The 12,904-nt window shown below is 44.7% G+C and overlaps 1 protein-coding gene across 1 annotated transcript; it reads right to left on the bottom strand.

The window, feature by feature from the left end:
* Window positions 1-2,036: 2,036 nt before the first annotated feature.
* Window positions 2,037-3,190, bottom strand: LOC103708353 (ethylene-responsive transcription factor CRF2-like). The gene has a single exon (XM_008793241.6). The coding sequence runs from the start codon at window positions 3,042-3,044 to the stop codon at window positions 2,172-2,174; it is 873 nt and encodes a 290-aa protein (XP_008791463.4). The 5' UTR covers window positions 3,045-3,190; the 3' UTR covers window positions 2,037-2,171.
* Window positions 3,191-12,904: the final 9,714 nt, after the last annotated feature.

Here is a 12,904-nt window from a genome sequence, read left to right as displayed (position 1 = left end):
GTCACCTAACTTTGGAAATTAGCTTGGAATCGCCTCCTTCATCATCATCATGGCCTCCGTATAAATGAAACTGTTACACATGTCCTTCGTGAATGCCCATAGGCAGTGCAGCATGAAAAATAGGTTAATTTAATTTAACTTATTTAATAAATAAATTTGAGTCGGATCAAGTTATCTATTTAATAAATAGATGGAATTTAGATTTAAAATTTTAACTTATTTAATAAATAGATCGAATTTGAATTGATAAATTTTTGATCTAACCAATATCCAACTTGGATCGTGTCTGACCTCATCCGACCCTATTACCACCCCTTCATAAGTTCAAATGTCTACTTACCATGAAATAGCCAATCAAAAGTCTTGGCCAAGCATATATGGACTATAGATTGCAAAAGGATTAAAGCTAAAACCTGCATAAAACTTCAGATTAGCCAAAAGGCTCCTTAAAAGAAGAGATGTTGGCCAAGCATGACCTGCATCCGCTTCATGGGCTTCCATGAGTAATCTAATACTTACTACTGACACAGCTTGTGCATTATATATTCAGGAGGAATACCATGAGTGCGGGTAAGTTATACAAAAAGTTATAACCACTCAAAACATTTTATAAAACCCCTAGAAAAATAAAAATATTTTAGACTCATCAGACTTATATTTTGCTTTCCTAGCATTGTTGCTGCCATATCCAGGCCGAGGTAGGAGGCGCAACTTGAATAACCTTCAGGTTGGCTGTAGACAAGCTGAGCAGATTGGTTGAGGCGTCGGGCACTGGACTTCTCCACTGAGTGGCTTGCAAGATGTCTACTTGCTGAAAGACTTCCGGTAGAAAATCCTCTGATGTTTAAGTCAGAACAACGAGACAACAGTATGAAAGAAAAAAAAATCAGCAGAGTAAAGACTCTATGAGGAGGGTAACGTATTGCGTACCTCAAGTCCTCCGGGTTGTTCCTCTTAAATAAGGGAGCTAACCTTGTCGTTATCTAGGCCGACATGACGTACAATAATACTAGGCAACAACTAATGATACGACCGCAGCATGGGGTCAGTCCGTGTGGGTAGGGACATGGTGATGCAATGATCATGGATTGTTAGAGTTGTCGGTTGTTAGGGCTGTCAACTCTTATCGATGCGTGCCGATTATTTTTTTACAGCCGGCGATTCTTCGGTCAAAACCAAAATCATTTACCGAGCCGAAGTTGTTCACCTCGATTCTCATTTGATGACACGAAGGTCGGTCAGCCCCGAGGTCGGAGTGCCCAATATTTCTCTCATCAAGCATAATAAATTAGATAATATTATATAAATGCAATGATAGCAAAGCCATTTTATACATCTATACCTCTTTAAGACATTTGGCTCCACCTTAAATATGAAAGGAGTCAGGTTTTTTTTTTTTTCTTGAAACAAGCTGCAGTACTTTCAAAATGTGTGCCGCAAACTTAGCTTATCGATATTGATATGGTCTGAATTTAAACCCCTTTGCTACTACCGCCCAAATCGCCGACTAATGGCAAGATGACATATGTCATACAAGTTTAACGCTAGAGCGGGTCAGGCGGGGCAGTTACAGTCCCGTACACTTAAGAAGAACAGATAAAGATGAACAATTGCAGCTTGACAGTCTATCTTGAATAATTGCAACAATACCAGACTATTGTCTCTATATAAACAGGGCAGAGAACCCCTACCTATGTACAACACATCTCACACCACATTCTATATTGCTTATACTTTCAGATCTCTTCTGTACTATTTTACCAAAGCTCTATTTAATTTAGGCATCGAAGGTCTCAGTCGGATCAAATTCGGCAACCTTCAATTCATTTCTGTGTTAACCAGCCAACACCCGTTAAATTCACCAAACTCCTTCAGGTTGGATTTTGACGACAACAAATATCATTATATAAAGATATATATTGATCAATAAGATGGTAGAACGGCATTTGAAGGCAAATCAGAGGGAGGATTAATTCTAGCATACAAAGTTACAATTAAATCCAACTTTATCTCAAATTTCTAATACAACTACCGGAAAAATATATGAAAAAAAAATAATACACTAAAAACATGGGAACCAAAGGAAAGGAAAAACAGCGCGCCGCGTATCTCCCACTCGGCTGCAAACTCGGTAGGGAAGTCAGCGTCGGGGGAACGACGAACGGTACGCATCATTTTATAGCGGGAAGGGGGTCGAGCGGGAATAAATCGCCGATCTCGCGGAAATAGTCGCACCCCTGCCACGGCGCCGATCCGAAGTCCCACCCCGATCGCAGCACGCCCTTGTTCACCTCGTCCGTCAAAAACCCGAACCCCGCCGCGTCCTCCAAAATCCTCGGCTCCGACGCCCCCAAGTCCAAAAAATCACTATAGAGCGGCACGTCTTCGAACGCCAAGAACTCCTCCAGGTTCTCCGGTAACCTCACTTCCGCGGTCTCGACACCGCCCGTCTCCTGAGATGACGCCGCCGCCGAAGAGAGCCCCCGGAGAACGGAGGTCGGCGAGAAGGCGCCGCGCGACTCGTCGCCGGACTCGTAGACGCCGGAGACCGAGACAAGGTTGGCCTCCGGCGAGGTCTGGGCCGCCAAGGCGGCGCCGGCGGAGGCGGAGGGACAGAAGTTGGTCGGGGCGCTGGGGCCGAGGAGCTGGATGGCGGCGGAGTCGTAGACCATGGCGGCTTCCTCGGCGGTGTCGTAAGTGCCGAGCCACACCCGAACGCCTCGCCACGGATCGCGGATCTCTGCCGCGTACTTCCCCCAAGGCCGCCGCCGGACGCCGCGGAACTTCGTGCCCCCCACCGCCGACTCCTTGCCCGCCCCCGCCGCCACGGCCTTCTTCCTCACTCCACCTCTTACCGGCCGGGACCGGCACTGCAGCGCTTCCCCTTCGCCTACGCCGGCGCCGGTGGCAGAGCAAGGGTCCACCGCAATCTCCCTGACAAGCCGCCCGATGCGGCGGCCGGAAGAGCAGCACTCATCGTCGCCGGAGGAGTCAGTGACGTCCGGATCGTTCCAGAAGATCCTTAAAGTCCGCGGCTTGGTCATCTCTTTGGGTATTTGGAGGGGTATCTCTAGTTCCGGCGACGGAAAGGTGGAAGCTTGACGATGGATTCGACTAAATCTCTGCTTCCCTGCTTCCCTGCTTCTTCCAACTATCCCTGGGAATAAAACCCGGTAACAAGATCATTCTTTTTTCTGGGAGAACAAAGAGTATAAATGGGGATAAGAAAGAGGGATTCCTCTGAGATTTGGCAGGGGAATAAAGACTAAAGTGTGAAGGGTTTATAAAGGAGAATAGAAATGTAACGGTAAAAAATTTCCAAGGAGAAGTTGGGGAGAACGTGGAAGGGAAAAGAGAATAAGGTTATACGGAATACGGAGTGGGATATGGAACAAAGGATAGAAAGGGAGAGGTGCGAGGAGGAGGAGGAGGAGGAGGAGGAGGAGAAAGAGAGGAGAGGCTTCGAGGAAAGTGGAGGGAGTGTTAAGAAGGAGTACAAGGAGATCGGAGAAATAGAGAAGTAATATTAAATAGAATAGAAAGGAGAAGATAAGGCGTCAGCAGAGTACTTGCTACTCTATTGGTTGAGAAGGAACGGAACAGCAGCACAAACTCCCTTGTTATATATACTTTGTTTTGAGAGGGAGGGAGCGAGGGTGAGTTGGGAGGTCGAATTGGTGCTTTATAGGATCTTCTCGCATGGGTGTTTTGCTCGCATTGGTGTTTTAGAGGATTTCCCGACAGCAGAAACCGAACCGCACCCTCGATGAGATTTTGTATTTTGGTCCCAATATTTTTAAAAAATTCACTGGTTATATAAAGTAGCTGTCTGATAGCAGACAGCAGACAGCCTTCTTCAAAGGAAGGAAAAGGAGAAGCTTAATTATGTGCTGGTTCTAAACTCTTAAATTAGATGGTTGATCTTTTTGTCTCAGTAAGGAGGTGGCGGGCGGAAGGTCCGCCTGCTTCACCGGTCCAGTAGGTGCCTAGTCCAGTAGTCTCTCTAGGAAACGGGTCCGGCTCCGGCTCGCCATGGTAGGGCTAAGAGTGAAACCTCGGATGATGATCTCCCAATAAAGGAAAGACTCGGGCCCTTTCATGACCACCGAAGGCAAAAATGTCACTGGCTTGGCATGGTATATTTTGTTGCCAAATTTTGAACCAAAGTCCAGATGTTGCTCGGCTTGTTTTGAGGACGGTGAGAACCGAAGAGAAGTTAGATTAGGTGAGACTAAAGTGAGAAAAAGTTGATTGCCGTCGCGGCGAACACCTGCAAGAAGTTCGCTTGCCAGAAGATTTTTTACGAAGATCCTGCGATGCTTAAGTCAGAATAGTAAAACAACAGTGTAAAAAGAAGAAAATTTGTAGAATGAAATCTCTCAGTGAACTTACTTGAGGATTTTCGAGCTATCTCTTTATATAGAATAGAATACAACTCTATTACCTGATTTGACGCGATGTGTCTTAACTGTACGGTAACGGTCGTTGCACTTTTGCAACATGGTAATCGTCATGCATTAGCAGCACGTGGTAGTAATCATGATGATCATGCGTTAATCATGATGTTGCCATAACTGCTGGTCTTTATTAACATAAGCAGAGTGGCACCTCGATTTTCACCGAAGTTGTTTATTTCAATTATGGTCAAAGGCAAGAAGGTCGATTCAAACCCAGGTCAAAATGTCCAATATTTTCTTCATCAGTAAGCGTCCGAAACCGATATGAACGTCCAATTCTGCATCAGCCCGCGAGAGCCAGAAGGGCCCAGTACCACTCCTATCAGCTGGCCGCTTGCGTGGTGTGGAGGCTAAGATCCACCAGGGACCAAGGAGAAATTACTGGGGGACATGGATCCGGGATGAAATCATTCCTTTTGTGTGTGTGTGTGTGTCTCTATATATATATATATATATATATCCGGGATGAAATAATCAGGAATTACGTTACCTGTTAATTGCATTGAAGTTTGCATTTAAATCCAGAGCTGTTATGCCGTTTGCCGTGGTGATTAATATTGTTCTGACAAATAATCTCATGAAATGAATCGATGAGAACTTTTTTGTTGGGAAAAGAATATAACAATTGTCAAACCTTTTTCAACTTATAGATCCTAGCGAAGGAATGAAATCTGGTGGAGTTGATATGATATAACCGCGAATGATGCTATGTGATGATACCTTTTCTTAAGATATTAACAACCTAAGATATTGACATCATATAAACCTGAAAGAGGAATGCTTAGTCTCCTACAAGAAAGGGTCCAAAATCTTGATTCAATCAGCAACCATGAGTCACCAAAAAATGCTAAAATATTCAAAAAAAAAACAAAGACAAAAAACAAAAGAAAGCCGAACTTGGAAAAGCAACCCTGTCATCCGCATCACTTGAAAGACCTTAAGAGGCTCTTCAGAAAAAACCTAGAAAATGCCCACTGTACTTCTATTCTTATAATAAAAAAAAACAAGTCTTACAGGGTAAGGCACCCTCAGATCCTCACTAAAAAAAGCCTTTTTTTTCCTCACTGAAAACCATCTCTTTCCAGCCATCAACGGAACGATTGACATTTATGGGTGGTCGAGAATTAAATGGAATAGCAGAAGCGCCGTGGAGCCCCTCCTCTTCCTAGAAAGAGGGGAAGGAGAAATCCAAGGCACTTTTTCCGCGAGACTTCGAAAATTCAGAACTTTACATGTTTGCTAGGAAAACAACAACAGATTGGTTAGATTCAAGTCTCCTACCAACGAAAACATCATAAAAGGGGAGAATCATAGACAAAAGCAATGCAAAAACGCCGGGGGTGGTTTGGATTTGGGAATACCTACGCTGCATGACGTGGGGGATCTTTCTGGAGATCCTTCAGCTCCTCATGATCCACTTGGAAGCCATGGTCGAAGACCTAATCCCTTCAATACCCAAAAAGATCACAACGATAGAAGGGAGAAGACAGAGATAAAAAATAAACGAAGAAAAGGTTGGGGCGGGCAGGAGGGGGAGTACCTTAGGGTTTGGATCCTTCGCTCTCCATCCCGCTCTGAACGCGGGTTGTGCAAGTCAGAAAAGGATGAAAGCTGTTAATTAGTGGCTGATGCCCTGATGCCTTTTCTTTTTCAAAAAATTGATAAGTGTAAACCTCCAATCCAGCTTAACATAAATCAACAATCAGGTGTTCAGAAAACAGAAAAAGTCTGGTGTTCATTCATGTTTAACAGCTACAGTATATGAACAAAAGGCAGAGCAACTACTGCAACTATAATGAAGCCTCCCGGTTGCAGCAACTTGGTGCCAACCACCATAAAGCACCAAGTTTACTCATAGACTATAATCTGGCATTTTAATGATATTTCAGGAAAGGAGATTTGGACAAGCATACATCTTCCTTGGATTTTAAGTGGTGGGGACACAGACCACCATTTCCAGCATGTGTATAGGCGTCGCCGGCGTGTATAGCACTTTGGCTGCCCTAGTTTTATTTTCTTATGTATTTTTCGTTTATTTATTATGTATTTTCGTCCTTGTTAGTTGTTGACTTGTTATGACTGTATTTAGCTATGTTGTGGGGATCATGGGTAGTTATATGATGTTTTGTGGGAATCATGGGTAGTTACATAGGGGGAGCTATATATGAAACCCTCATGTCTATTGTTGTAGTCAGGATATTTTGGATTAAAAAAAAATCGTTGCTTTGACATCTGGTGGACTCCAGAACTCCCCTCTCCTCCTTTCCCCTTCTTATTTTCTCCTTTAAATCATCTGTCCCGCATCAGTTTGGTATCAGAGCCCTGTTGGGCTTTGCCTCTGTGCCAACGCCCCGATCCTGTCTGTCTATTTCCCTTCCCTTTCTTTCACTGCCATTTTCTGGGCTGCAGTGATACAGTCGGCAAAAAAAAAAAAAAAAAGAAACCTTTGCAGCTGGTCTTCCACATCCATTCTCAGCCGGTTCTTCTTCCACAGAAGCACCACAAAGTGTATGGCAGAGCACCGCCGGATCCCAGGATTCCGGTGGGCACACGAAATCTACGCGGTAACCCGACCCCGGAAGCCGGAGCGAGCTGACGGACCACGGGTGACTCCCTCTGTCAAAAAGAAGAGGAGCATCGCTGCCCTTCTTTCAGATCTGTCCCTCGGACCCGCCGAAGCGCCTGCCGGCCACCGCGCACACGAAGAGAGACGGGAAGACATCTCTAGTGCGAAGAAACCCAGTGCCGGAGCAGGTGACCGGTCGCCGGCCACCACCACAGACCACTGAGATCCACCTGCACTGCTAGCGTGGACTTCGGCACGATCGGCCGCCGGGAACTGCCAGCAACCGTGGGCGTGAATCTCGGCACGCTCACTTGAAACTGTTGGACTCCAAACCCGTTAACCTTCGGTCAGTAACCCGGATCCGTTCCCCACAAAAAAAAAAGGGGGAAAAAAAAGGGGTCACATGACCCTCACGTGAGTCTCGCACGTGACTATCACACATGACAACTCCAGACGCAAGCACGTGACTTGCACGTGCTGTTCAAAAAAAAAAAAAAAGAAGAAAGAAAGATTGTACCTGTCGTTCGACGGAGAAGAACCCTAGATCTAGGGTTCCGCCACCACTGCCGCCGTCGACGCATTGCTGCCACGCCACCACCGCCGCTGTCGCCGCTCTTACCACCGCTGCTGGCGCCGATCGTGGGATCCCTGTTGCTGCCGCCGAGCCGCCTCTCCCTTCCGCCGCCAGGCCCTTCTCGCTCGCCGACGCCACTCACCTCAGCGACCACATGCACCGCTGCTTCAGTCACACCGCCACCCTCCCCTTCCCCTCTTTTTCATCTTCTCCGTTTCCTCCACCCTCCACCGACCCTTGAGTTCTTCCCATTTTCTTCTCCCTCTCAGCTCACTAAAACCCTTCTCCCTCCCATCTCACCGAAGCCTCTCTTTCCCCGCGCCACCACTTCCACTTCCGTTGCCGGCTCCATCCTCCGCCCTCGCCGCTTCCTTCGCTCCCCAAAACGAAGATCGCCACCCTCCGACATCGCCCCTCTCTTCTTCCCCCGTGTCTCCCTCAGCCCTTTTCCCCTTGCTCAGAGGGATCCGAAGCTAATCCAGAAGCTTCGGGTCCCTTATAAAATCCTGCTTTCGGGCGAGCGGGCCGGCTTAGTGTTTGGCCCGTTGTCAATTGAGCCCGGCCCATTATCTTGCGGGCCCAGCTTTCAGGCCCTGTACCTGGATCCAGACCCTGCCGTGAGTTGGGCTTCCACAACGATACTGCAGTCAGCCATCTTCCAGCACCATCTTCTACAATTCGTCGGGTTCCGATTCTGCATCCTACACTCTGACATCCAAACTCATCCACTGATTCAGATCTGTAAGAAGAGGTCGTATCTTTTCTTTAAATAATTTTTTCAGCCTTTCCCTATAAACTAGTTTATCTTTAGATTATTATTGTTTTCACTTCATGTTGTTGGTTTGATATAGGACCTTAATTTCATAAAAGCCTATGCCCCTTGAAAAATACACATTGAGCTTTACAAATTATTCTCAAATCCTCGAAAAGCAACTAGGAAATCTTACTTGAATCTGGTGAAACCCAAATCAATTTGAAAGACCCCACTTTCATTACATTAACCTGCAAAGATTTTGCATGATCCAGACCAAGGATAGCAGTACCTAAGGTCCTGATATTTTGTTATCACTTGTGCTAATTCGAAGATAACCGAGACCATGTCAAAAGTCGTCTTTTATTCAAGATTGTTGATTTTATTCTGAATGTTAATTATATATCTAAGAATTTTGAATTCTAGAGTATGACAACACGCAGCGGTACATCTTACTCACATGAGATGTCGACCAACCCAAACCAACAGGTGTTAGATGCCATAGCAGCATTAGAAACCAGATTAGGGGCAAGAATCACTGACCTTGAAACTAGGCTGAATACTCGCTTGACTATGGCTGAAAATTCAATCACCAACCTCCAAGTTACTCACAACGATGGAGAGTCTGAACTTGGTGAGTTTGAACCGCCCCGCCCCAGAGGCCTTGGGCCACAACACCAAAGGGACTATCTAAGAGCGCGTGAGACACCAGATGAGCATGTAATGCGCAGTATTAAGATCGATGCACCAAGTTATGATGGTCGTCTCGACCCAAAAGTCTTCATTGACTGGCTCGCTGATATGGACCATTACTTTGAATGGTATAACCTGTCTGAAAATCGCAGAGTTCGTTTTGCAAAAATGAAGCTCATTGGTCCCGCAAAGTTGCATTGGAACACAATAGAAAATATGCTTGCTAGAGCTAGACAACCCCCTGTGGTACAATGGGATGAAATGAAGGAGAAGTTAAAAGAAAAATATCTCCCAACATCCTATAAGAGTCGCCTGTTAGATCAGTGGCAACGACTGATTCAAGGAAACAAACCTGTGTCTGAGTACATAGCTCGCTTTGATGAGTTCTTCATGCGATGTGATGCACGCGAGAGTGTGGAATTGACCCTTTCTAGGTTTAGGTCCGGATTGTGAGATGATCTACAAAAAGAGCTTATTCTACGCGAGGTCAACTCATTAGAACATGCCTATCAACTTGTCCAAGACATTGAGCGTTATACTAATAAGACAACCTTTAGGCGATTTGATCTTAAGGAGACCAATTATAAGTTCACCCATGGTAGTCAAACTAATACTTGGAGTAAGCCTAATAATAGAAATCAAGCGACCGAGTCCCCAAAAATTATTGATCAAAAGAATAAGGGAATTTTAAGTGAATCACCCAAAATTTCTCGAGATCAGTATTACAGATGTTTTGGTTTTGGGCATAGAGCTAGTCAATGTTCTACTAAGAAAACACTGGTCATCGAAGAAGATAGAAATGATGAAGAGAATGAGTTGGTCCACGAACCAGAGATAGACCCTGAAGAGTCCGATGAAGGTGAGGAACCTGGCTCACTTGAGGGTTCCACTCCTTTAAGCGTTGTTAGGTGTGTCCTTACACAACCTAAACAAGAAGATGATTTCACACCTATATTAAATGTGGTGAACATAACTGTAAAGTTATCATCGACAGTGGGAGTAGCGTCAATGTTGTATCCACAAGAACTGTCAACAAGCTACAGTTAAAGACAGTGCCTCATCCTAACCCTTATAATATGTCTTGGGTGGATAAAACCGCTATACCAGTTACTGAGCGTTGTCTAGTCCAAATCAACTTTTCTGAATATAATGATAAGGTCTAGTGTGATGTTATTCCCATGGACGTTGGACACATCATCCTTGGTAGACCGTGGCTTTATGATTTGGATGTAACCATTTATGGCAAATCCAATTCCTGTTCTTTTGTTTACCAAGGAAAGAAAATTCGACTAAATCCATTACCTCCTAGGCCTTCTATTGCTGGAAAGAAGGATGTGAAGGTTGAAAAGCGCCTTCACATCATTAGTCCTAAGGAATTTGAGAAAGCAGCAGCCCAAGAATCCATAATCATTGTGTTAGTGTCCAAAGAAGTTGTTCCTGATTTTCAAGTAGATTTCCCGAAGGAAGTTCGTCAAGTTCTGGAAGAATTTAAGGATCTATTTCCTGAGGACCTTCCTGATGAGCTTCCTCCTATGCGTGATATTCAGCAAGCCATAGACTTGGTTCCAGGGGCGACTCTCCCGAACTTGCCTCATTATAGACTCAATCCGATTGAACATGCTGAATTGAAACGGCAAGTTGATGAACTATTCCGAAAAGGGTTCATCCGAGAAAGTCTTAGCCCGTGTGCGGTGCCCGCGCTTCTAACGCCCAAAAAAGACGGCACTTGGAGAATGTGTGTGGATAGCAGGGCAATCAATAAGATAACGATTAAATATCGATTTCCAATACCACGATTGGATGACATGCTTGACATGATGGCAGGTGCTACTATCTTCTCCAAAATTGACCTTAAGAGTGGTTACCACCAAATCCGTATCCGCCCTGGTGATGAATGGAAAACAGCTTTCAAGACCAAAGATGGGTTATATGAGTGGCTAGTCATGCCCTTTGGGTTGACAAATGCACCTAGCACATTTATGCGAATTATGACCCAAGTATTAAGACCTTTTATGGGAAAATTTCTTGTAGTCTATTTTGATGATATCTTAATATATAGCAAAAACAAGGAACAACACCTGGAGCACCTACGTTTGGTCTGCAATTCCCTAAGAAAAGAGAGTCTATATGCAAACCTTAAGAAGTGTTCATTTATGACTGATCATGTAATCTTCTTAGGGTTTGTTGTGTCTTCTGAGGGTGTTTCAGCAGACCCACAGAAGGTCCAAGCTATTCTTGAATGGCCTGAACCCACTACATTATTTGAGGTGCGAAGCTTCCACGGCCTAGCTACCTTTTATAGGAGGTTCATTAAGAATTTTAGTACGATCACTGCACCGATTACGGATTGTATCCGAAAAGGTGAATTTCATTGGACCGTTGCGGCCTCAAGGGCATTCCAAGAGATCAAGACTAGAATGACTGAAGCTCCGGTAATGCGTCTTCCAGATTTTACTAAAGTTTTTGAAGTCTCTTGTGACGCATCTGGTCTAGGTATAGGTGGAGTCTTAAGCCAAGAAAGACATCCTATCGCATACTTCAGTGAGAAGTTGAATGATGCCAAACGAAAATATTCCACCTATGACAAAGAATTTTATGCAGTTGTACAAGCGCTGCGTCACTGGCGTCACCATTTATTACCTCAAGAGTTCGTATTATATTCCGATCATGAAGCTTTGAGGTACTTGAATTCTCAGAAACGATTGAGTTCACGACACGGAAAGTGGGCTGAATTTCTTCAAAAATACACCTTCGTGTTATGTCATAAAGCAGGAATTGACAACAAGGCAGCTGATGCCCTAAGCCGACGTGTCGCATTACTTTTGTCAGTAAGCATAAAGGTTACTGGATTTGATCGTATGATTGCCGATTATGCAACTTGTCCAGACTTCGCTGAGATCTATGCTAGTGTGTTAGAAAGTCACACCAGGGACAATAGTGACTACCTTGTGGTTGATGCTTTCCTGTTCCGAGGAAACAAGCTGTGTATCCCTCAAACATCCATTAGAGATTTTCTTATTTGGGAACTCCACGCGGGAGGAATAGCTGGCCATTTTGGTAGAAATAAGACCATTGATATGGTCGAACAAAGATCTTATTGGCCTAGTTTAAAACGGGATGTTGCAAAAATTGTTAGTCAGTGTCGTACTTGTCATCTATCCAAACAGCGCAAACAAAACACTGGCTTATATACACCCCTTCCTGTCCTAGATCGTCCTTGGCAGGATATTAGTATGGATTTCGTGCTAGGGTTGCCAAAGACTAGAAGTCAGCATGATTCCATTCTCGTGGTAGTGGATCGGTTCTCTAAAATGGCACATTTCCTGCCCACTTCCAAGACTTCTGACGCCTCCAAAGTTGCGAGGATCATCTTTGATGAGGTCGTTAGACTCCACGGGCTTCCAAAATCAATAGTGACTGATAGAGATGTCAAATTTGTTAGTTATTTTTGGAAGACCCTCTGGAATTTCATGGGTACAAAGCTTAAATATTCCACAGCCTATCACCCTCAGACAGATGGGCAAACTGAGGTGGTCAACCGCAGCTTAAGAAACCTTCTACGATGTTTAGTGGGTGAGCACCCGGGTAATTGGGATCTTCTCCTATCCACAGCTGAATTTGCCTACAATAGCTTTGTGAACAGGACCTCTGGTTTGAGTCCTTTCGAAATTGTCTTAGGCTATGTTCCGCGAAAACCTGTTGATCTTATCCCAGTAGCACCTAACAATAGAATCTCTGAGACCGCTGAGTCCTTTGCGCAACACATGCAAAATTTACATAAAGAGATTAATAAGAAAATTGAAATCAATAATGCGAGATATAAAATGGCCGTTGACTTACGTCGACGTTATCAAGAATTTCGA

This window comes from Phoenix dactylifera, chromosome 9 (assembly GCF_051530095.1).
Source record: "Phoenix dactylifera cultivar Ajwa chromosome 9, Ajwa_hap1_PhDact_Kaust_v1.1, whole genome shotgun sequence".
NCBI classification, from domain to species: domain Eukaryota; kingdom Viridiplantae; phylum Streptophyta; class Magnoliopsida; order Arecales; family Arecaceae; genus Phoenix; species Phoenix dactylifera.
The sequence above is the reverse complement of the archived record's forward strand: the minus strand, read 5'-3'. Positions and strand labels throughout refer to the sequence as shown.

Excerpts from the sequence above, each read along its gene's own strand:
- LOC103708353 (XM_008793241.6), bottom strand. The coding sequence starts at position 3,044 with ATGACCAAGCCGCGGACTTTAAGGATCTTCTGGAACGATCCGGACGTC.